Raw genomic sequence first — 22,379 nt, 5'->3', positions numbered from 1 at the left:
TAGTGTTTGGGTTATAGGCAGGAGTTATCGTAGTGTTTGGGTTATAGACAGGAGTTATCGTGCTGTTTGGGTTATAGGCAGGAGTTATAGGGTGTTTGGGTTATAGGCAGGAGTTATCGGGGTGTTTGGGTTATAGGCAGGAGTTATAGGGGTGTTTGGGTTATAGGCAAGAATTATAGGGGTGTTTGGTTATAGGCTGGAGTTATAGGGTGTTTGGGTTATAGCCAGGAGTTATAGGGGTGTTTGGGTTACAGGCAGGAGTTATAGGGGTGTTTGGGTTATAGGCTGGAGTTATAGGGGTGTTTGGGTTATAGGCTGGAGTTATAGGGGTGTTTGGGTTACAGGCAGGAGTTATAGGGGTGTTTGGGTTATAGGCAGGAGTTATAGGGGTGTTTGGGTTATAGGCAGGAGTTATCGTAGTGTTTGGGTTATAGGCAGGAGTTATCATAGTGTTTGGGTTATAGACAGGAGTTATAGGGGTGTTTGGGTTATAGGCAGGAGTTATAGGGGTGTTTGGGTTATAGGCAGGAGTTATAGGGGTGTTTGGGTTATAGGAGTGTTTGGGTTATAAGCAGGAGTTATAGGCGTGTTTGGGTTATAGGCAAGAGTAATAGGGGTGTTTGGGTTATAGGCAAGAGTAATAGGGGTGTTTGGGTTATATCACCTCCCATGGCTTCTCACCAGGAATCCCGAGGAGGAGCAGTCCCGCAAGCAGCGGAAGCGACACACGAAGCTTCTCTCTAGCTCAGATGACAGGTGCTGGAGGTCGTAGATTGCAGAGAAGTTCAGAGGGCTCTGATTGGACGATGCAACTGAGACAGAGAAGAGGGATAGATATCTGAGGAGTGTATATATAACAAAAGTGTTGGAGGAAGCAGCACAGGAACAGCAGAGAATGGTACTGAGGGTGGTGGGGAGGTGCTGGGGTGCAATGACTGTCCAGCTTGTACATTTTATTGCTGGAATAGCAAAGTGTGCAGTGACGGAGCTGTGTGCGAGTTCAGTGCAGGAATAGTAGAGGATGCAGTGACAAAGCGGTGTGCGAGTTCAGTGCAGGAATAGTAGAGGATGCAGTGACGGAGCGGTGTGCGAGTTCAGTGTAGGAATGGCAGAGGATGCAGTGATGGAGCTGTGTGCGAGTTCAGTACAGGAATAGTAGAGGATGCAGTGACGGAGCGGTGTGCAAGTTCAGTGCAGGAATAGTAGAGGTTGCAGTGACAGAGCGGTGTGCGAGTTCAGTGCAGGAATAGTAGAGGATGCAGTGACGGAGCGGTGTGCGAGTTCAGTGCAGGAATAGTAGAGGATGCAGTGACGGAGCGGTGTGCGAGTTCAGTGCAGGAATAGTAGAGGGTGCAGTGACGGAGCGGTGTGCGAGTTCAGTGCAGGAATAGTAGAGGATGCAGTGACGGAGCGGTGTGCGAGTTCAGTGCAGGAATAGTAGAGGAAGCAGTGACGGAGCGGTGTGCGAGTTCAGTGCAGGAATAGTAGAGGAAGCAGTGACGGAGCGGTGTGCGAGTTCAGTGCAGGAATAGTAGAGGATGCAGTGACGGAGCGGTGTGCGAGTTCAGTGTAGGAATAGTAGAGGAAGCAGTGACGGAGCGGTGTGCGAGTTCAGTGCAGGAATAGTAGAGGTTGCAGTGACGGAGCTGTGTGCGAGTTCAGTGCAGGAATAGTAGAGGAAGCAGTGACGGAGCGGTGTGCGAGTTCAGTGCAGGAATAGTAGAGGTTGCAGTGACGGAGCGGTGTGCGAGTTCAGTGTAGGAATAGTAGAGGAAGCAGTGACGGAGCGGTGTGCGAGTTCAGTGCAGGAATAGTAGAGGTTGCAGTGACGGAGCTGTGTGCGAGTTCAGTGCAGGAATAGTAGAGGATGCAGTGACGGAGCGGTGCGCGAGTTCAGTGTAGGAATGGCAGAGGATGCAGTGACGGAGCTGTGTGAGAGTTCAGTGCAGGAATAGTAGAGGATGCAGTGACGGAGCGGTGTGCGAGGTCAGTGCAGGAATAGTAGAGGATGCAGTGACGGAGCGGTGTACGAGTTCAGTGCAGGAATAGTAGAGGACGCAGTGACGGAGCGGTGTGCGAGTTCAGTGCAGGAATGGCAGAGGATGCAGTGACGGAGCTGTGTGTGAGTTCAGTGCAGGAATAGTAGAGGAAACAGTGACGGAGCGGTGTGCGAGTTCAGTGCAGGAATAGTAGAGGATGCAGTGACGGAGCGGTGTGTGAGTTCAGTGCAGGAATAGTAGAGGATGCAGTGACGGAGCGGTGTGTGAGTTCAGTGCAGGAATAGTAGAGGATGCAGTGACGGAGCGGTGTGCGAGTTCAGTGCAGGAATAGTAGAGGATGCAGCGACGGAGCGGTGTGCGAGTTCAGTGCAGGAATAGTAGAGGATGCAGTGACGGAGCGGTGTGTGAGTTCAGTGCAGGAATAGTAGAGGATGCAGTGACGGAGCGGTGTGCGAGTTCAGTGCAGGAATAGTAGAGGATGCAGTGACGGAGCGGTGTGTGAGTTCAGTGCAGGAATAGTAGAGGATGCAGTGACGGAGCGGTGTGTGAGTTCAGTGCAGGAATAGTAGAGGATGCAGTGACGGAGCGGTGTGCGAGTTCAGTGCAGGAATAGTAGAGGATGCAGCGACGGAGCGGTGTGCGAGTTCAGTGCAGGAATAGTAGAGGATGCAGTGACGGAGCTGTGTGTGAGTTCAGTGCAGGAATAGTAGAGGATGCAGTGACGGAGCGGTGTGCGAGTTCAGCTCAGGAATAGTAGAGGATGCAGTGACGGAGCGGTGTGCGAGTTCAGTGCAGGAATAGTAGAGGATGCAGTGACGGAGCTGTGTGCGAGTTCAGTGCAGGAATAGTAGAGGATGCAGTGACGGAGCTGTGTGTGAGTTCAGTGCAGGAATAGTAGAGGATGCAGTGACGGAGCGGTGTGCGAGTTCAGTGCAGGAATAGTAGAGGTTGCAGTGACGGAGCTGTGTGTGAGTTCAGTGCAGGAATAGTAGAGGATGCAGTGACGGAGCTGTGTGCGAGTTCAGTGCAGGAATAGTAGAGGATGCAGTGACGGAGCTGTGTGTGAGTTCAGTGCAGGAATAGTAGAGGATGCAGTGACGGAGCGGTGTGCGAGTTCAGTGCAGGAATAGTAGAGGTTGCAGTGACGGAGCTGTGTGTGAGTTCAGTGCAGGAATAGTAGAGGATGCAGTGACGGAGCTGTGTGTGAGTTCAGTGCAGGAATAGTAGAGGATGCAGTGACGGAGCTGTGTGTGAGTTTAGTGCAGGAATAGTAGAGGATGCAGTGACGGAGCTGTGTGTGAGTTCAGTGCAGGAATAGTAGAGGATGCAGTGACGGAGCGGTGTGCGAGTTCAGTGCAGGAATAGTAGAGGATGCAGTGACAGAGCTGTGTGCGAGTTCAGTGCAGGAATAGTAGAGGATGCAGTGACGGAGCTGTGTGTGAGTTCAGTGCAGGAATAGTAGAGGATGCAGTGACGGAGCGGTGTGCGAGTTCAGTGCAGGAATAGTAGAGGATGCAGTGACGGAGCGGTGTGCGAGTTCAGTGCAGGAATAGTAGAGGATGCAGTGACGGAGCGGTGCGCGAGTTCAGTGTAGGAATGGCAGAGGATGCAGTGACGGAGCGGTGTGCGAGTTCAGTGCAGGAATGGCAGAGGATGCAGTGACGGAGCGGTGTGCGAGTTCAGTGCAGGAATAGTACAGGATGCAGTGACGGAGCGGTGTGCGAGTTCAGTGCAGGAATAGTAGAGGACGCAGTGACGGAGCTGTGTGTGAGTTCAGTGCAGGAATAGTAGAGGATGCAGTGACGGAGCGGTGTGCGAGTTCAGTGCAGGAATAGTAGAGGATGCAGTGACGGAGCGGTGTGCGAGTTCAGTGCAGGAATAGTAGAGGATGCAGTGACGGAGCGGTGCGCGAGTTCAGTGTAGGAATGGCAGAGGATGCAGTGACGGAGCTGTGTGAGAGTTCAGTGCAGGAATAGTAGAGGATGCAGTGACGGAGCGGTGCGCGAGTTCAGTGTAGGAATGGCAGAGGTTGCAGTGACGGAGCGGTGTGCGAGTTCAGTGCAGGAATAGTAGAGGATGCAGTGACGGAGCTGTGTGTGAGTTCAGTGCAGGAATAGTAGAGGATGCAGTGACGGAGCTGTGTGTGAGTTCAGTGCAGGAATAGTAGAGGATGCAGTGACGGAGCGGTGTGCGAGTTCAGTGCAGGAATAGTAGAGGATGCAGTGACGGAGCGGTGTGCGAGTTCAGTGCAGGAATAGTAGAGGATGCAGTGACGGAGCTGTGTGTGAGTTCAGTGCAGGAATAGTAGAGGATGCAGTGACGGAGCTGTGTGTGAGTTCAGTGCAGGAATAGTAGAGGATGCAGTGACGGAGCTGTGTGTGAGTTCAGTGCAGGAATAGTAGAGGATGCAGTGACGGAGCTGTGTGTGAGTTCAGTGGAGGAATAGTAGAGGATGCAGTGACGGAGCGGTGTGCGAGTTCAGTGCAGGAATAGTAGAGGATGCAGTGACGGAGCGGTGTGCGAGTTCAGTGCAGGAATAGTAGAGGATGCAGTGACGGAGCTGTGTGCGAGTTCAGCTCAGGAATAGTAGAGGTTGCAGTGACGGAGCTGTGTGAGAGTTCAGTGCAGGAATAGTAGAGGATGCAGTGACGGAGCGGTGTGCGAGTTCAGTGCAGGAATAGTAGAGGATGCAGTGACGGAGCTGTGTGCGAGTTCAGTGCAGGAATAGTAGAGGTTGCAGTGACGGAGCTGTGTGAGAGTTCAGTGCAGGAATAGTAGAGGATGCAGTGACGGAGCGGTGTGCGAGTTCAGTGCAGGAATAGTAGAGGATGCAGTGACGGAGCTGTGTGAGAGTTCAGTCCAGGAATAGTAGAGGATGCAGTGACGGAGCGGTGTGCGAGTTCAGTGCAGGAATAGTAGAGGTTGCAGTGACGGAGCGGTGTGCGAGTTCAGTGCAGGAATAGTAGAGGATGCAGTGACGGAGCGGTGTGCGAGTTCAGTGCAGGAATAGTAGAGGATGCAGTGACGGAGCGGTGTGCGAGTTCAGTGCAGGAATAGTAGAGGATGCAGTGACGGAGCGGTGTGCGAGTTCAGTGCAGGAATAGTAGAGGATGCAGTGACGGAGCGGTGTGCGAGTTCAGTGCAGGAATAGTAGAGGATGCAGTGACGGAGCTGTGTGCGAGTTCAGTGCAGGAATAGTAGAGGATGCAGTGACGGAGCGGTGTGTGAGTTCAGTGCAGGAATAGTAGAGGATGCAGTGACGGAGCTGTGTGCGAGTTCAGTGCAGGAATAGTAGAGGATGCAGTGACGGAGCTGTGTGCGAGTTCAGTGTAGGAATGGCAGAGGTTGCAGTGATGGAGCGGTGTGCGAGTTCAGTGCAGGAATAGTAGAGGATGCAGTGACGGAGCGGTGTGCGAGTTCAGTGCAGGAATAGTAGAGGATACAGTGACGGAGCGGTGTGCGAGTTCAGTGCAGGAATAGTAGAGGATGCAGTGACGGAGCGGTGTGTGAGTTCAGTGCAGGAATAGTAGAGGATGCAGTGACGGAGCTGTGTGCGAGTTCAGTGCAGGAATAGTAGAGGATGCAGTGACGGAGCTGTGTGCGAGTTCAGTGCAGGAATAGTAGAGGATGCAGTGACGGAGCTGTGTGCGAGTTCAGTGTAGGAATGGCAGAGGTTGCAGTGATGGAGCGGTGTGCGAGTTCAGTGCAGGAATAGTAGAGGATGCAGTGACGGAGCTGTGTGCGAGTTCAGTGCAGGAATAGTAGAGGATGCAGTGACGGAGCGGTGTGCGAGTTCAGTGCAGGAATAGTAGAGGATGCAGTGACAGAGCTGTGTGCGAGTTCAGTGCAGGAATAGTAGAGGATGCAGTGACGGAGCTGTGTGCGAGTTCAATGCAGGAATAGTAGAGGATGCAGTGACGGAGCGGTGTGCGAGTTCAGTGCAGGAATAGTAGAGGATGCAGTGACGGAGCGGTGTGCGAGTTCAGTGCAGGAATAGTAGAGGATGCAGTGACGGAGCGGTGTACGAGTTCAGTGCAGGAATAGTAGAGGATGCAGTGACGGAGCGGTGTGCGATGTCAGTGTAGGAATGGCAGAGGATGCAGTGATGGAGCTGTGTGCGAGTTCAGTACAGGAATAGTAGAGGATGCAGTGACGGAGCGGTGTGCAAGTTCAGTGCAGGAATAGTAGAGGATGCAGTGACAGAGCGGTGTGCGAGTTCAGTGCAGGAATAGTAGAGGATGCAGTGACGGAGCGGTGTGCGAGTTCAGTGCAGGAATAGTAGAGGATGCAGTGACGGAGCGGTGTGCGAGTTCAGTGCAGGAATAGTAGAGGTTGCAGTGACGGAGCTGTGTGCGAGTTCAGTGCAGGAATAGTAGAGGAAGCAGTGACGGAGCGGTGTGCGAGTTCAGTGCAGGAATAGTAGAGGTTGCAGTGACGGAGCTGTGTGCGAGTTCAGTGCAGGAATAGTAGAGGATGCAGTGACGGAGCGGTGCGCGAGTTCAGTGTAGGAATGGCAGAGGATGCAGTGACGGAGCTGTGTGAGAGTTCAGTGCAGGAATAGTAGAGGATGCAGTGACGGAGCGGTGTGCGAGGTCAGTGCAGGAATAGTAGAGGATGCAGTGACGGAGCGGTGTACGAGTTCAGTGCAGGAATAGTAGAGGACGCAGTGACGGAGCGGTGTGCGAGTTCAGTGCAGGAATGGCAGAGGATGCAGTGACGGAGCTGTGTGCGAGTTCAGTGCAGGAATAGTAGAGGAAACAGTGACGGAGCGGTGTGCGAGTTCAGTGCAGGAATAGTAGAGGACGCAGTGACGGAGCGGTGTGCGAGTTCAGTGCAGGAATAGTAGAGGATGCAGTGACGGAGCGGTGTGTGAGTTCAGTGCAGGAATAGTAGAGGATGCAGTGACGGAGCGGTGTGTGAGTTCAGTGCAGGAATAGTAGAGGATGCAGTGACGGAGCGGTGTGCGAGTTCAGTGCAGGAATAGTAGAGGATGCAGCGACGGAGCGGTGTGCGAGTTCAGTGCAGGAATAGTAGAGGATGCAGTGACGGAGCTGTGTGTGAGTTCAGTGCAGGAATAGTAGAGGCTGCAGTGACGGAGCGGTGTGCGAGTTCAGCTCAGGAATAGTACAGGATGCAGTGACGGAGCGGTGTGCGAGTTCAGTGCAGGAATAGTAGAGGATGCAGTGACGGAGCTGTGTGCGAGTTCAGTGCAGGAATAGTAGAGGATGCAGTGACGGAGCTGTGTGTGAGTTCAGTGCATGAATAGTAGAGGATGCAGTGACGGAGCGGTGTGCGAGTTCAGTGCAGGAATAGTAGAGGTTGCAGTGACGGAGCTGTGTGTGAGTTCAGTGCAGGAATAGTAGAGGATGCAGTGACGGAGCTGTGTGCGAGTTCAGTGCAGGAATAGTAGAGGATGCAGTGACGGAGCTGTGTGTGAGTTCAGTGCAGGAATAGTAGAGGATGCAGTGACGGAGCGGTGTGCGAGTTCAGTGCAGGAATAGTAGAGGATGCAGTGACGGAGCGGTGTGCGAGTTCAGTGCAGGAATAGTAGAGGATGCAGTGACGGAGCGGTGCGCGAGTTCAGTGTAGGAATGGCAGAGGATGCAGTGACGGAGCGGTGTGCGAGTTCAGTGCAGGAATGGCAGAGGATGCAGTGACGGAGCGGTGTGCGAGTTCAGTGCAGGAATAGTACAGGATGCAGTGACGGAGCGGTGTGCGAGTTCAGTGCAGGAATAGTAGAGGAAGCAGTGACGGAGCGGTGTGCGAGTTCAGTGCAGGAATAGTAGAGGATGCAGTGACGGAGCGGTGTGCGAGTTCAGTGCAGGAATAGTAGAGGATGCAGTGACGGAGCTGTGTGCGAGTTCAGTGTAGGAATAGTAGAGGATGCAGTGACGGAGCGGTGTGCGAGTTCAGTGCAGGAATAGTAGAGGATGCAGTGACGGAGCGGTGTGCGAGTTCAGTGCAGGAATAGTACAGGATGCAGTGACGGAGCGGTGTGCGAGTTCAGTGCAGGAATAGTAGAGGATGCAGTGACGGAGCTGTGTGTGAGTTCAGTGCAGGAATAGTAGAGGATACAGTGACGGAGCGGTGTGCGAGTTCAGTGCAGGAATAGTAGAGGATGCAGTGACGGAGCGGTGCGCGAGTTCAGTGTAGGAATGGCAGAGGTTGCAGTGACGGAGCGGTGTGCGAGTTCAGTGCAGGAATAGTAGAGGATGCAGTGACGGAGCGGTGTGCGAGTTCAGTGCAGGAATAGTAGAGGATGCAGTGACGGAGCGGTGCGCGAGTTCAGTGCAGGAATAGTAGAGGATGCAGTGACGGAGCGGTGTGCGAGTTCAGTGCAGGAATGGCAGAGGTTGCAGTGACGGAGCGGTGTGTGAGTTCAGTGCAGGAATAGTAGAGGATGCAGTGACGGAGCGGTGTGCGAGTTCAGTGCAGGAATAGTAGAGGATGCAGTGACGGAGCTGTGTGTGAGTTCAGTGCAGGAATAGTAGAGGATGCAGTGACGGAGCGGTGTGCGAGTTCAGTGCAGGAATAGTAGAGGATGCAGTGACGGAGCGGTGTGCGAGTTCAGTGCAGGAATAGTAGAGGATGCAGTGACGGAGCTGTGTGCGAGTTCAGCTCAGGAATAGTAGAGGATGCAGTGACGGAGCGGTGTGCGAGTTCAGTGCAGAAATAGTAGAGGATGCAGTGACGGAGCTGTGTGAGAGTTCAGTGCAGGAATAGTAGAGGATGCAGTGACGGAGCGGTGTGCGAGTTCAGTGCAGGAATAGTAGAGGATGCAGTGACGGAGCTGTGTGCGAGTTCAGTGCAGGAATAGTAGAGGTTGCAGTGACGGAGCTGTGTGAGAGTTCAGTGCAGGAATAGTAGAGGATGCAGTGACGGAGCGGTGTGCGAGTTCAGTGCAGGAATAGTAGAGGATGCAGTGACGGAGCGGTGTGCGAGTTCAGTGCAGGAATAGTAGAGGATGCAGTGACGGAGCGGTGTGCGAGTTCAGTGCAGGAATAGTAGAGGATGCAGTGACGGAGCGGTGTGCGAGTTCAGTGCAGGAATAGTAGAGGATGCAGTGACGGAGCTGTGTGTGAGTTCAGCTCAGGAATAGTAGAGGATGCAGTGACGGAGCGGTGTGCGAGTTCAGTGCAGGAATAGTAGAGGATGCAGTGACGGAGCGGTGTGCGAGTTCAGTGCAGGAATAGTAGAGGATGCAGTGACGGAGCTGTGTGCGAGTTCAGTGCAGGAATAGTAGAGGATGCAGTGACGGAGCTGTGTGTGAGTTCAGTGCAGGAATAGTAGAGGATGCAGTGACGGAGCGGTGCGCGAGTTCAGTGCAGGAATAGTAGAGGATGCAGTGACGGAGCGGTGTGCGAGTTCAGTGCAGGAATAGTAGAGGATGCAGTGACGGAGCGGTGTGCGAGTTCAGTGCAGGAATAGTAGAGGTTGCAGTGACGGAGCGGTGTGCGAGTTCAGTGCAGGAATAGTAGAGGATGCAGTGACGGAGCGGTGTGTGAGTTCAGTGCAGGAATAGTAGAGGATGCAGTGACGGAGCTGTGTGCGAGTTCAGTGCAGGAATAGTAGAGGATGCAGTGACGGAGCGGTGTGCGAGTTCAGTGCAGGAATAGTAGAGGTTGCAGTGACGGAGCGGTGTGCGAGTTCAGTGCAGGAATAGTAGAGGATGCAGTGACGGAGCGGTGTGCGAGTTCAGTGCAGGAATAGTAGAGGATACAGTGACGGAGCGGTGTGCGAGTTCAGTGCAGGAATAGTAGAGGATGCAGTGACGGAGCGGTGTGTGAGTTCAGTGCAGGAATAGTAGAGGATGCAGTGACGGAGCTGTGTGCGAGTTCAGTGCAGGAATAGTAGAGGATGCAGTGACGGAGCTGTGTGCGAGTTCAGTGTAGGAATGGCAGAGGTTGCAGTGATGGAGCGGTGTGCGAGTTCAGTGCAGGAATAGTAGAGGATGCAGTGACGGAGCTGTGTGCGAGTTCAGTGCAGGAATAGTAGAGGATGCAGTGACGGAGCGGTGTGCGAGTTCAGTGCAGGAATAGTAGAGGATGCAGTGACAGAGCTGTGTGCGAGTTCAGTGCAGGAATAGTAGAGGATGCAGTGACGGAGCTGTGTGCGAGTTCAATGCAGGAATAGTAGAGGATGCAGTGACGGAGCGGTGTGCGAGTTCAGTGCAGGAATAGTAGAGGATGCAGTGACGGAGCGGTGTGCGAGTTCAGTGCAGGAATAGTAGAGGATGCAGTGACGGAGCGGTGTACGAGTTCAGTGCAGGAATAGTAGAGGACGCAGTGACGGAGCGGTGTGCGAGTTCAGTGCAGGAATGGCAGAGGATGCAGTGACGGAGCTGTGTGCGAGTTCAGTGCAGGAATAGTAGAGGAAACAGTGACGGAGCGGTGTGCGAGTTCAGTGCAGGAATAGTAGAGGATGCAGTGACGGAGCGGTGTGTGAGTTCAGTGCAGGAATAGTAGAGGATGCAGTGACGGAGCGGTGTGTGAGTTCAGTGCAGGAATAGTAGAGGATGCAGTGACGGAGCGGTGTGCGAGTTCAGTGCAGGAATAGTAGAGGATGCAGTGACGGAGCGGTGTGCGAGTTCAGTGCAGGAATAGTAGAGGAAACAGTGACGGAGCGGTGTGCGAGTTCAGCTCAGGAATAGTAGAGGGTGCAGTGACGGAGCGGTGTGCGAGTTCAGTGCAGGAATAGTAGAGGATGCAGTGACGGAGCTGTGTGTGAGTTCAGTGCAGGAATAGTAGAGGATGCAGTGACGGAGCGGTGTGCGAGTTCAGTGCAGGAATAGTAGAGGTTGCAGTGACGGAGCTGTGTGTGAGTTCAGTGCAGGAATAGTAGAGGATGCAGTGACGGAGCTGTGTGCGAGTTCAGTGCAGGAATAGTAGAGGATGCAGTGACGGAGCTGTGTGTGAGTTCAGTGGAGGAATAGTAGAGGATGCAGTGACGGAGCGGTGTGCGAGTTCAGTGCAGGAATAGTAGAGGTTGCAGTGACGGAGCTGTGTGTGAGTTCAGTGCAGGAATAGTAGAGGATGCAGTGACGGAGCGGTGTGCGAGTTCAGTGCAGGAATAGTAGAGGATGCAGTGACGGAGCGGTGTGCGAGTTCAGCTCAGGAATAGTAGAGGATGCAGTGACGGAGCGGTGTGCGAGTTCAGTGCAGGAATAGTAGAGGATGCAGTGACGGAGCTGTGTGTGAGTTCAGTGCAGGAATAGTAGAGGATGCAGTGACGGAGCGGTGTGCGAGTTCAGTGCAGGAATAGTACAGGATGCAGTGACGGAGCGGTGTGCGAGTTCAGTGCAGGAATAGTAGAGGATGCAGTGACGGAGCGGTGCGCGAGTTCAGTGTAGGAATGGCAGAGGATGCAGTGACGGAGCGGTGTGCGAGTTCAGTGCAGGAATAGTACAGGATGCAGTGACGGAGCGGTGTGTGAGTTCAGTGCAGGAATAGTACAGGATGCAGTGACGGAGCGGTGTGTGAGTTCAGTGTAGGAATGGCAGAGGATGCAGTGACGGAGCTGTGTGCGAGTTCAGTGCAGGAATAGTACAGGATGCAGTGACGGAGCGGTGTGCGAGTTCAGTGCAGGAATAGTAGAGGATGCAGTGACGGAGCGGTGCGCGAGTTCAGTGTAGGAATGGCAGAGGATGCAGTGACGGAGCTGTGTGAGAGTTCAGTGCAGGAATAGTAGAGGATGCAGTGACGGAGCGGTGCGCGAGTTCAGTGCAGGAATAGTAGAGGATGCAGTGACGGAGCTGTGTGTGAGTTCAGTGTAGGAATAGTAGAGGAAGCAGTGACGGAGCGGTGTGCGAGTTCAGTGCAGGAATAGTAGAGGATGCAGTGACGGAGCGGTGTGCGAGTTCAGTGCAGGAATAGTAGAGGATGCAGTGACGGAGCGGTGTGCGAGTTCAGTGCAGGAATAGTAGAGGATGCAGTGACGGAGCGGTGTGCGAGTTCAGTGCAGGAATAGTAGAGGATACAGTGACGGAGCGGTGTGCGAGTTCAGTGCAGGAATAGTAGAGGATGCAGTGACGGAGCGGTGTGCGAGTTCAGTGCAGGAATAGTAGAGGATGCAGTGACGGAGCTGTGTGCGAGTTCAGTGTAGGAATGGCAGAGGATGCAGTGATGGAGCGGTGTGCGAGTTCAGTGCAGGAATAGTAGAGGATGCAGTGACGGAGCTGTGTGCGAGTTCAGTGCAGGAATAGTAGAGGATGCAGTGACGGAGCGGTGTGCGAGTTCAGTGCAGGAATAGTAGAGGATGCAGTGACAGAGCTGTGTGCGAGTTCAGTGCAGGAATAGTAGAGGATGCAGTGACGGAGCTGTGTGCGAGTTCAATGCAGGAATAGTAGAGGATGCAGTGACGGAGCGGTGTGCGAGTTCAGTGCAGGAATAGTAGAGGAAGCAGTGACGGAGCGGTGTGCGAGTTCAGCTCAGGAATAGTAGAGGATGCAGTGACGGAGCGGTGTACGAGTTCAGTGCAGGAATAGTAGAGGATGCAGTGACGGAGCGGTGTGCGAGTTCAGTGCAGGAATAGTAGAGGATGCAGTGACGGAGCGGTGTGCGAGTTCAGCTCAGGAATAGTAGAGGATGCAGTGACGGAGCTGTGTGCGAGTTCAGTGTAGGAATAGTAGAGGAAGCAGTGACGGAGCGGTGTGCGAGTTCAGTGCAGGAATAGTAGAGGATGCAGTGACGGAGCTGTGTGCGAGTTCAGTGCAGGAATAGTAGAGGATGCAGTGACGGAGCTGTGTGTGAGTTCAGTGCAGGAATAGTAGAGGATGCAGTGACGGAGCGGTGTGCGAGTTCAGTGCAGGAATAGTAGAGATTGCAGTGACGGAGCTGTGTGTGAGTTCTGTGCAGGAATAGTAGAGGATGCAGTGACGGAGCGGTGTGCGAGTTCAGTGCAGGAATAGTAGAGGATGCAGTGACGGAGCGGTGTGCGAGTTCAGTGCAGGAATAGTAGAGGATGCAGTGACGGAGCTGTGTGTGAGTTCAGTGCAGGAATAGTAGAGGATGCAGTGACGGAGCGGTGTGCGAGTTCAGTGCAGGAATAGTAGAGGATGCAGTGACGGAGCGGTGTGCGAGTTCAGCTCAGGAATAGTAGAGGATGAAGTGACGGAGCGGTGTGCGAGTTCAGTGCAGGAATAGTAGAGGATGCAGTGACGGAGCTGTGTGCGAGTTCAGTGTAGGAATAGTAGAGGATGCAGTGACGGAGCGGTGTGCGAGTTCAGTGCAGGAATAGTACAGGATGCAGTGACGGAGCGGTGTGCGAGTTCAGTGCAGGAATAGTAGAGGATGCAGTGACGGAGCGGTGCGCGAGTTCAGTGTAGGAATGGCAGAGGATGCAGTGACGGAGCTGTGTGAGAGTTCAGTGCAGGAATAGTAGAGGATGCAGTGACGGAGCGGTGTGCGAGTTCAGTGCAGGAATAGTAGAGGATGCAGTGACGGAGCGGTGTGCGAGTTCAGTGCAGGAATAGTAGAGGATGCAGTGACGGAGCGGTGTGCGAGTTCAGAGCAGGAATAGTAGAGGATACAGTGACGGAGCGGTGTGCGAGTTCAGTGCAGGAATAGTAGAGGATGCAGTGACGGAGCGGTGTGTGAGTTCAGTGCAGGAATAGTAGAGGATGCAGTGACGGAGCTGTGTGCGAGTTCAGTGCAGGAATAGTAGAGGATGCAGTGACGGAGCTGTGTGCGAGTTCAGTGTAGGAATGGCAGAGGATGCAGTGATGGAGCGGTGTGCGAGTTCAGTGCAGGAATAGTAGAGGATGCAGTGACGGAGCTGTGTGAGAGTTCAGTGCAGGAATAGTAGAGGATGCAGTGACGGAGCGGTGTGCGAGTTCAGTGCAGGAATAGTAGAGGATGCAGTGACGGAGCTGTGTGCGAGTTCAGTGCAGGAATAGTAGAGGATGCAGTGACGGAGCGGTGTGCGAGTTCAGTGCAGGAATAGTAGAGGATGCAGTGACGGAGCGGTGTGCGAGTTCAGTGCAGGAATAGTAGAGGAAGCAGTGACGGAGCGGTGTGCGAGTTCAGCTCAGGAATAGTAGAGGATGCAGTGACGGAGCGGTGTACGAGTTCAGTGCAGGAATAGTAGAGGATGCAGTGACGGAGCGGTGTGCGAGTTCAGTGCAGGAATAGTAGAGGAAGCAGTGACGGAGCGGTGTGCGAGTTCAGCTCAGGAATAGTAGAGGATGCAGTGACGGAGCGGTGTACGAGTTCAGTGCAGGAATAGTAGAGGATGCAGTGACGGAGCGGTGTGCGAGTTCAGTGCAGGAATAGTAGAGGATGCAGTGACGGAGCGGTGTGCGAGTTCAGCTCAGGAATAGTAGAGGATGCAGTGACGGAGCTGTGTGCGAGTTCAGTGTAGGAATAGTAGAGGAAGCAGTGACGGAGCGGTGTGCGAGTTCAGTGCAGGAATAGTAGAGGATGCAGTGACGGAGCTGTGTGCGAGTTCAGTGCAGGAATAGTAGAGGATGCAGTGACGGAGCTGTGTGTGAGTTCAGTGCAGGAATAGTAGAGGATGCAGTGACGGAGCGGTGTGCGAGTTCAGTGCAGGAATAGTAGAGATTGCAGTGACGGAGCTGTGTGTGAGTTCTGTGCAGGAATAGTAGAGGATGCAGTGACGGAGCGGTGTGCGAGTTCAGTGCAGGAATAGTAGAGGATGCAGTGACGGAGCGGTGTGCGAGTTCAGTGCAGGAATAGTAGAGGATGCAGTGACGGAGCTGTGTGTGAGTTCAGTGCAGGAATAGTAGAGGATGCAGTGACGGAGCGGTGTGCGAGTTCAGTGCAGGAATAGTAGAGGATGCAGTGACGGAGCGGTGTGCGAGTTCAGCTCAGGAATAGTAGAGGATGAAGTGACGGAGCGGTGTGCGAGTTCAGTGCAGGAATAGTAGAGGATGCAGTGACGGAGCTGTGTGCGAGTTCAGTGTAGGAATAGTAGAGGATGCAGTGACGGAGCGGTGTGCGAGTTCAGTGCAGGAATAGTACAGGATGCAGTGACGGAGCGGTGTGCGAGTTCAGTGCAGGAATAGTATAGGATGCAGTGACGGAGCGGTGCGCGAGTTCAGTGTAGGAATGGCAGAGGATGCAGTGACGGAGCTGTGTGAGAGTTCAGTGCAGGAATAGTAGAGGATGCAGTGACGGAGCGGTGTGCGAGTTCAGTGCAGGAATAGTAGAGGATGCAGTGACGGAGCGGTGTGCGAGTTCAGTGCAGGAATAGTAGAGGATGCAGTGACGGAGCGGTGTGCGAGTTCAGTGCAGGAATAGTAGAGGATACAGTGACGGAGCGGTGTGCGAGTTCAGTGCAGGAATAGTAGAGGATGCAGTGACGGAGCGGTGTGTGAGTTCAGTGCAGGAATAGTAGAGGATGCAGTGACGGAGCTGTGTGCGAGTTCAGTGCAGGAATAGTAGAGGATGCAGTGACGGAGCTGTGTGCGAGTTCAGTGTAGGAATGGCAGAGGATGCAGTGATGGAGCGGTGTGCGAGTTCAGTGCAGGAATAGTAGAGGATGCAGTGACGGAGCTGTGTGCGAGTTCAGTGCAGGAATAGTAGAGGATGCAGTGACGGAGCTGTGTGCGAGTTCAGTGCAGGAATAGTAGAGGATGCAGTGACAGAGCTGTGTGCGAGTTCAGTGCAGGAATAGTAGAGGATGCAGTGACGGAGCGGTGTGCGAGTTCAGCTCAGGAATAGTAGAGGATGCAGTGACGGAGCTGTGTGCGAGTTCAGTGTAGGAATAGTAGAGGAAGCAGTGACGGAGCGGTGTGCGAGTTCAGTGCAGGAATAGTAGAGGATGCAGTGACGGAGCTGTGTGCGAGTTCAGTGCAGGAATAGTAGAGGATGCAGTGACGGAGCTGTGTGCGAGTTCAGTGCAGGAATAGTAGAGGATGCAGTGACGGAGCGGTGTGCGAGTTCAGTGCAGGAATAGTAGAGATTGCAGTGACGGAGCTGTGTGTGAGTTCTGTGCAGGAATAGTAGAGGATGCAGTGACGGAGCTGTGTGCGAGTTCAGTGCAGGAATAGTAGAGGATGCAGTGACGGAGCGGTGTGCGAGTTCAGTGCAGGAATAGTAGAGGATGCAGTGACGGAGCTGTGTGTGAGTTCAGTGCAGGAATAGTAGAGGATGCAGTGACGGAGCGGTGTGCGAGTTCAGTGCAGGAATAGTAGAGGATGCAGTGACGGAGCGGTGTGCGAGTTCAGCTCAGGAATAGTAGAGGATGAAGTGACGGAGCGGTGTGCGAGTTCAGTGCAGGAATAGTAGAGGATGCAGTGACGGAGCTGTGTGCGAGTTCAGTGTAGGAATAGTAGAGGATGCAGTGACGGAGCGGTGTGCGAGTTCAGTGCAGGAATAGTAGAGGATGCAGTGACGGAGCGGTGTGCGAGTTCAGTGCAGGAATAGTAGAGGATACAGTGACGGAGCGGTGTGCGAGTTCAGTGCAGGAATAGTAGAGGATGCAGTGACGGAGCTGTGTGAGAGTTCAGTGCAGGAATAGTAGAGGATGCAGTGACGGAGCGGTGTGCGAGTTCAGTGCAGGAATAGTAGAGGATGCAGTGACGGAGCGGTGTGCGAGTTCAGTGCAGGAATAGTAGAGGATGCAGTGACGGAGCGGTGTGCGAGTTCAGTGCAGGAATAGTAGAGGATACAGTGACGGAGCGGTGTGCGAGTTCAGTGCAGGAATAGTAGAGGATGCAGTGACGGAGCGGTGTGTGAGTTCAGTGCAGGAATAGTAGAGGATGCAGTGACGGAGCTGTGTGCGAGTTCAGTGCAGGAATAGTAGAGGATGCAGTGACGGAGCTGTGTGCGAGTTCAGTGTAGGAATGGCAGAGGATGCAGTGATGGAGCGGTGTGCGAGTTCAGTGCAGGAATAGTAGAGGATGCAGTGACGGAGCTGTGTGCGAGTTCAGTGCAGGAATAGTAGAGGATGCAGTGACGGAGCTGTGTGCGAGTTCAGTGTAGGAATAGTAGAGGATGCAGTGACGGAGCGGTGTGCGAGTTCAGTGCAGGAATAGTAGAGGATGCAGTGACGGAGCTGTGTGCGAGTTCAGTGCAGGAATAGTAGAGGATGCAGTGACGGAGCTGTGTGCGAGTTCAGTGCAGGAATAGTAGAGGATGCAGTGACGGAGCTGTGTGCGAGTTCAGTGCAGGAATAGTAGAGGATGCAGTGACGGAGCTGTGTGCGAGTTCAATGCAGGAATAGTAGAGGATGCAGTGACGGAGCGGTGTGCGAGTTCAGTGCAGGAATAGTAGAGGAAGCAGTGACGGAGCGGTGTGCGAGTTCAGCTCAGGAATAGTAGAGGATGCAGTGACGGAGCGGTGTACGAGTTCAGTGCAGGAATAGTAGAGGATGCAGTGACGGAGCGGTGTGCGAGTTCAGTGCAGGAATGGCAGAGAATGCAGTGACGGAGCTGTGTGCGAGTTCAGTGCAGGAATAGTAGAGGAAACAGTGACGGAGCGGTGTGCGAGTTCAGTGCAGGAATAGTAGAGGATGCAGTGACGGAGCTGTGTGTGAGTTCAGTGCAGGAATAGTAGAGGATGCAGTGACGGAGCGGTGTGCGAGTTCAGTGCAGGAATAGTAGAGGTTGCAGTGACGGAGCTGTGTGTGAGTTCAGTGCAGGAATAGTAGAGGATGCAGTGACGGAGCGGTGTGCGAGTTCAGTGCAGGAATAGTAGAGGATGCAGTGACGGAGCGGTGCGCGAGTTCAGTGCAGGAATAGTAGAGGATGCAGTGACGGAGCTGTGTGTGAGTTCAGTGCAGGAATAGTAGAGGATGCAGTGACGGAGCGGTGTGCGAGTTCAGTGCAGGAATAGTAGAGGATGCAGTGACGGAGCGGTGTGCGAGTTCAGCTCAGGAATAGTAGAGGATGCAGTGACGGAGCGGTGTGCGAGTTCAGTGCAGGAATAGTAGAGGATGCAGTGACGGAGCTGTGTGCGAGTTCAGTGTAGGAATAGTAGAGGATGCAGTGACGGAGCGGTGTGTGAGTTCAGTGCAGGAATAGTAGAGATTGCAGTGACTGAGCTGTGTGTGAGTTCTGTGCAGGAATAGTAGAGGATGCAGTGACGGAGCGGTGTGCGAGTTCAGTGCAGGAATAGTAGAGGATGCAGTGACGGAGCGGTGTGCGAGTTCAGTGCAGGAATAGTAGAGGATGCAGTGACGGAGCGGTGTGCGAGTTCAGTGCAGGAATAGTAGAGGATGCAGTGACGGAGCTGTGTGTGAGTTCAGTGCAGGAATAGTAGAGGATGCAGTGACGGAGCGGTGTGCGAGTTCAGTGCAGGAATAGTAGAGGATGCAGTGACGGAGCGGTGTGCGAGTTCAGCTCAGGAATAGTAGAGGATGAAGTGACGGAGCGGTGTGCGAGTTCAGTGCAGGAATAGTAGAGGATGCAGTGACGGAGCTGTGTGCGAGTTCAGTGTAGGAATAGTAGAGGATGCAGTGACGGAGCGGTGTGCGAGTTCAGTGCAGGAATAGTACAGGATGCAGTGACGGAGCGGTGTGCGAGTTCAGTGCAGGAATAGTAGAGGATGCAGTGACGGAGCGGTGCGCGAGTTCAGTGTAGGAATGGCAGAGGATGCAGTGACGGAGCTGTGTGAGAGTTCAGTGCAGGAATAGTAGAGGATGCAGTGACGGAGCGGTGTGCGAGTTCAGTGCAGGAATAGTAGAGGATGCAGTGACGGAGCGGTGTGCGAGTTCAGTGCAGGAATAGTAGAGGATGCAGTGACGGAGCGGTGTGCGAGTTCAGTGCAGGAATAGTAGAGGATACAGTGACGGAGCGGTGTGCGAGTTCAGTGCAGGAATAGTAGAGGATGCAGTGACGGAGCGGTGTGTGAGTTCAGTGCAGGAATAGTAGAGGATGCAGTGACGGAGCTGTGTGCGAGTTCAGTGCAGGAATAGTAGAGGATGCAGTGACGGAGCTGTGTGCGAGTTCAGTGTAGGAATGGCAGAGGATGCAGTGATGGAGCGGTGTGCGAGTTCAGTGCAGGAATAGTAGAGGATGCAGTGACGGAGCTGTGTGCGAGTTCAGTGCAGGAATAGTAGAGGATGCAGTGACGGAGCTGTGTGCGAGTTCAGTGCAGGAATAGTAGAGGATGCAGTGACAGAGCTGTGTGCGAGTTCAGTGCAGGAATAGTAGAGGATGCAGTGACGGAGCTGTGTGCGAGTTCAATGCAGGAATAGTAGAGGATGCAGTGACGGAGCGGTGTGCGAGTTCAGTGCAGGAATAGTAGAGGAAGCAGTGACGGAGCGGTGTGCGAGTTCAGCTCAGGAATAGTAGAGGATGCAGTGACGGAGCGGTGTACGAGTTCAGTGCAGGAATAGTAGAGGATGCAGTGACGGAGCGGTGTGCGAGTTCAGTGCAGGAATGGCAGAGAATGCAGTGACGGAGCTGTGTGCGAGTTCAGTGCAGGAATAGTAGAGGAAACAGTGACGGAGCGGTGTGCGAGTTCAGTGCAGGAATAGTAGAGGACGCAGTGACGGAGCGGTGTGCGAGTTCAGTGCAGGAATAGTAGAGGATGCAGTGACGGAGCTGTGTGTGAGTTCAGTGCAGGAATAGTAGAGGATGCAGTGACGGAGCGGTGTGCGAGTTCAGTGCAGGAATAGTAGAGGATGCAGTGACGGAGCGTTGTGCGAGTTCAGCTCAGGAATAGTAGAGGATGAAGTGACGGAGCGGTGTGCGAGTTCAGTGCAGGAATAGTAGAGGATGCAGTGACGGAGCTGTGTGCGAGTTCAGTGTAGGAATAGTAGAGGATGCAGTGACGGAGCGGTGTGCGAGTTCAGTGCAGGAATAGTACAGGATGCAGTGACGGAGCGGTGTGCGAGTTCAGTGCAGGAATAGTAGAGGATGCAGTGACGGAGCGGTGCGCGAGTTCAGTGTAGGAATGGCAGAGGATGCAGTGACGGAGCTGTGTGAGAGTTCAGTGCAGGAATAGTAGAGGATGCAGTGACGGAGCGGTGTGCGAGTTCAGTGCAGGAATAGTAGAGGATGCAGTGACGGAGCGGTGTGCGAGTTCAGTGCAGGAATAGTAGAGGATGCAGTGACGGAGCGGTGTGCGAGTTCAGTGCAGGAATAGTAGAGGATGCAGTGACGGAGCGGTGTGCGAGTTCAGTGCAGGAATAGTAGAGGATGCAGTGACGGAGCGGTGTGCGAGTTCAGTGCAGGAATAGTAGAGGATACAGTGACGGAGCGGTGTGCGAGTTCAGTGCAGGAATAGTAGAGGATGCAGTGACGGAGTGGTGTGTGAGTTCAGTGCAGGAATAGTAGAGGATGCAGTGACGGAGCTGTGTGCGAGTTCAGTGCAGGAATAGTAGAGGATGCAGTGACGGAGCTGTGTGCGAGTTCAGTGTAGGAATGGCAGAGGATGCAGTGATGGAGCGGTGTGCGAGTTCAGCTCAGGAATAGTAGAGGATGCAGTGACGGAGCGGTGTGCGAGTTCAGTGCAGGAATAGTAGAGGATGCAGTGACGGAGCTGTGTGCGAGTTCAGTGTAGGAATAGTAGAGGATGCAGTGACGGAGCGGTGTGCGAGTTCAGTGCAGGAATAGTAGAGGATGCAGTGACGGAGCGGTGTGTGAGTTCAGTGCAGGAATAGTAGAGGATGCAGTGACGGAGCTGTGTGCGAGTTCAGTGTAGGAATAGTAGAGGAAGCAGTGACGGAGCGGTGTGCGAGTTCAGTGCAGGAATAGTACAGGATGCAGTGACGGAGCGGTGTGCGAGTTCAGTGCAGGAATAGTAGAGGATGCAGTGACGGAGCGGTGTGCGAGTTCAGTGCAGGAATAGTAGAGGATGCAGTGACGGAGCGGTGTGCGAGTTCAGTGCAGGAATAGTAGAGGATGCAGTGACGGAGCGGTGTGCGAGTTCAGTGCAGGAATAGTAGAGGATGCAGTGACGGAGCGGTGTGCGAGTTCAGTGCAGGAATAGTAGAGGATACAGTGACGGAGCGGTGTGCGAGTTCAGTGCAGGAATAGTAGAGGACGCAGTGACGGAGCGGTGTGTGAGTTCAGTGCAGGAATAGTAGAGGATGCAGTGACGGAGCTGTGTGCGAGTTCAGTGCAGGAATAGTAGAGGATGCAGTGACGGAGCTGTGTGCGAGTTCAGTGTAGGAATGGCAGAGGATGCAGTGATGGAGCGGTGTGCGAGTTCAGTGCAGGAATAGTAGAGGATGCAGTGACGGAGCTGTGTGCGAGTTCAGTGCAGGAATAGTAGAGGATGCAGGGACGGAGCGGTGTGCGAGTTCAGTGCAGGAATAGTAGAGGATGCAGTGACAGAGCTGTGTGCGAGTTCAGTGCAGGAATAGTAGAGGATGCAGTGACGGAGCGGTGTGCGAGTTCAATGCAGGAATAGTAGAGGATGCAGTGACGGAGCGGTGTGCGAGTTCAGTGCAGGAATAGTAGAGGAAGCAGTGACGGAGCGGTGTGCGAGTTCAGCTCAGGAATAGTAGAGGATGCAGTGACGGAGCGGTGTACGAGTTCAGTGCAGGAATAGTAGAGGATGCAGTGACGGAGCGGTGTGCGAGTTCAGTGCAGGAATAGTAGAGGATGCAGTGACGGAGCTGTGTGCGAGTTCAGTGCAGGAATAGTAGAGGATGCAGTGACGGAGCTGTGTGCGAGTTCAATGCAGGAATAGTAGAGGATGCAGTGACGGAGCGGTGTGCGAGTTCAGTGCAGGAATAGTAGAGGAAGCAGTGACGGAGCGGTGTGCGAGTTCAGCTCAGGAATAGTAGAGGATGCAGTGACGGAGCGGTGTACGAGTTCAGTGCAGGAATAGTAGAGGATGCAGTGACGGAGCGGTGTGCGAGTTCAGTGCAGGAATGGCAGAGAATGCAGTGACGGAGCTGTGTGCGAGTTCAGTGCAGGAATAGTAGAGGAAACAGTGACGGAGCTGTGTGCGAGTTCAGTGCAGGAATAGTAGAGGATACAGTGACGAAGCGGTGTGCGAGTTCAGTGCAGGAATAGTAGAGGATGCAGTGACGGAGCTGTGTGAGAGTTCAGTGCAGGAATAGTAGAGGATGCAGTGACGGAGCGGTGTGCGAGTTCAGTGCAGGAATAGTAGAGGATGCAGTGACGGAGCGGTGTGTGAGTTCAGTGCAGGAATAGTAGAGGATGCAGTGACGGAGCGGTGTGTGAGTTCAGTGCAGGAATAGTAGAGGATGCAGTGACGGAGCTGTGTGCGAGTTCAGTGCAGGAATAGTAGAGGATGCAGTGACGGAGCGGTGTGCGAGTTCAGTGCAGGAATAGTAGAGGTTGCAGTGACGGAGCTGTGTGCGAGTTCAGTGCAGGAATAGTAGAGGATGCAGTGACGGAGCTGTGTGTGAGTTCAGTGCAGGAATAGTAGAGGATGCAGTGACGGAGCTGTGTGCGAGTTCAGTGCAGGAATAGTAGAGGTTGCAGTGACGGAGCTGTGT

General features: G+C 53.8%; 1 protein-coding gene across 1 annotated transcript in view; it reads right to left on the bottom strand.

Annotated features, from left to right (window-relative positions):
- The window catches only part of LOC142498826 (uncharacterized), a 55,528-nt gene that overhangs the window by 9,282 nt on the left and 23,867 nt on the right, over nt 1-22,379 (bottom strand). The window contains exon 6 of the mRNA XM_075607378.1: nt 682-812. Coding sequence (XP_075463493.1) covers nt 682-812 — 131 coding nt within the window. The remainder of the gene's footprint in view (nt 1-681; nt 813-22,379) is intronic.

The sequence above is a fragment of the Ascaphus truei genome, chromosome 7, assembly GCF_040206685.1.
Source record: "Ascaphus truei isolate aAscTru1 chromosome 7, aAscTru1.hap1, whole genome shotgun sequence".
NCBI classification, from domain to species: domain Eukaryota; kingdom Metazoa; phylum Chordata; class Amphibia; order Anura; family Ascaphidae; genus Ascaphus; species Ascaphus truei.
This window is presented reverse-complemented; position numbering and strand designations above follow the sequence as displayed.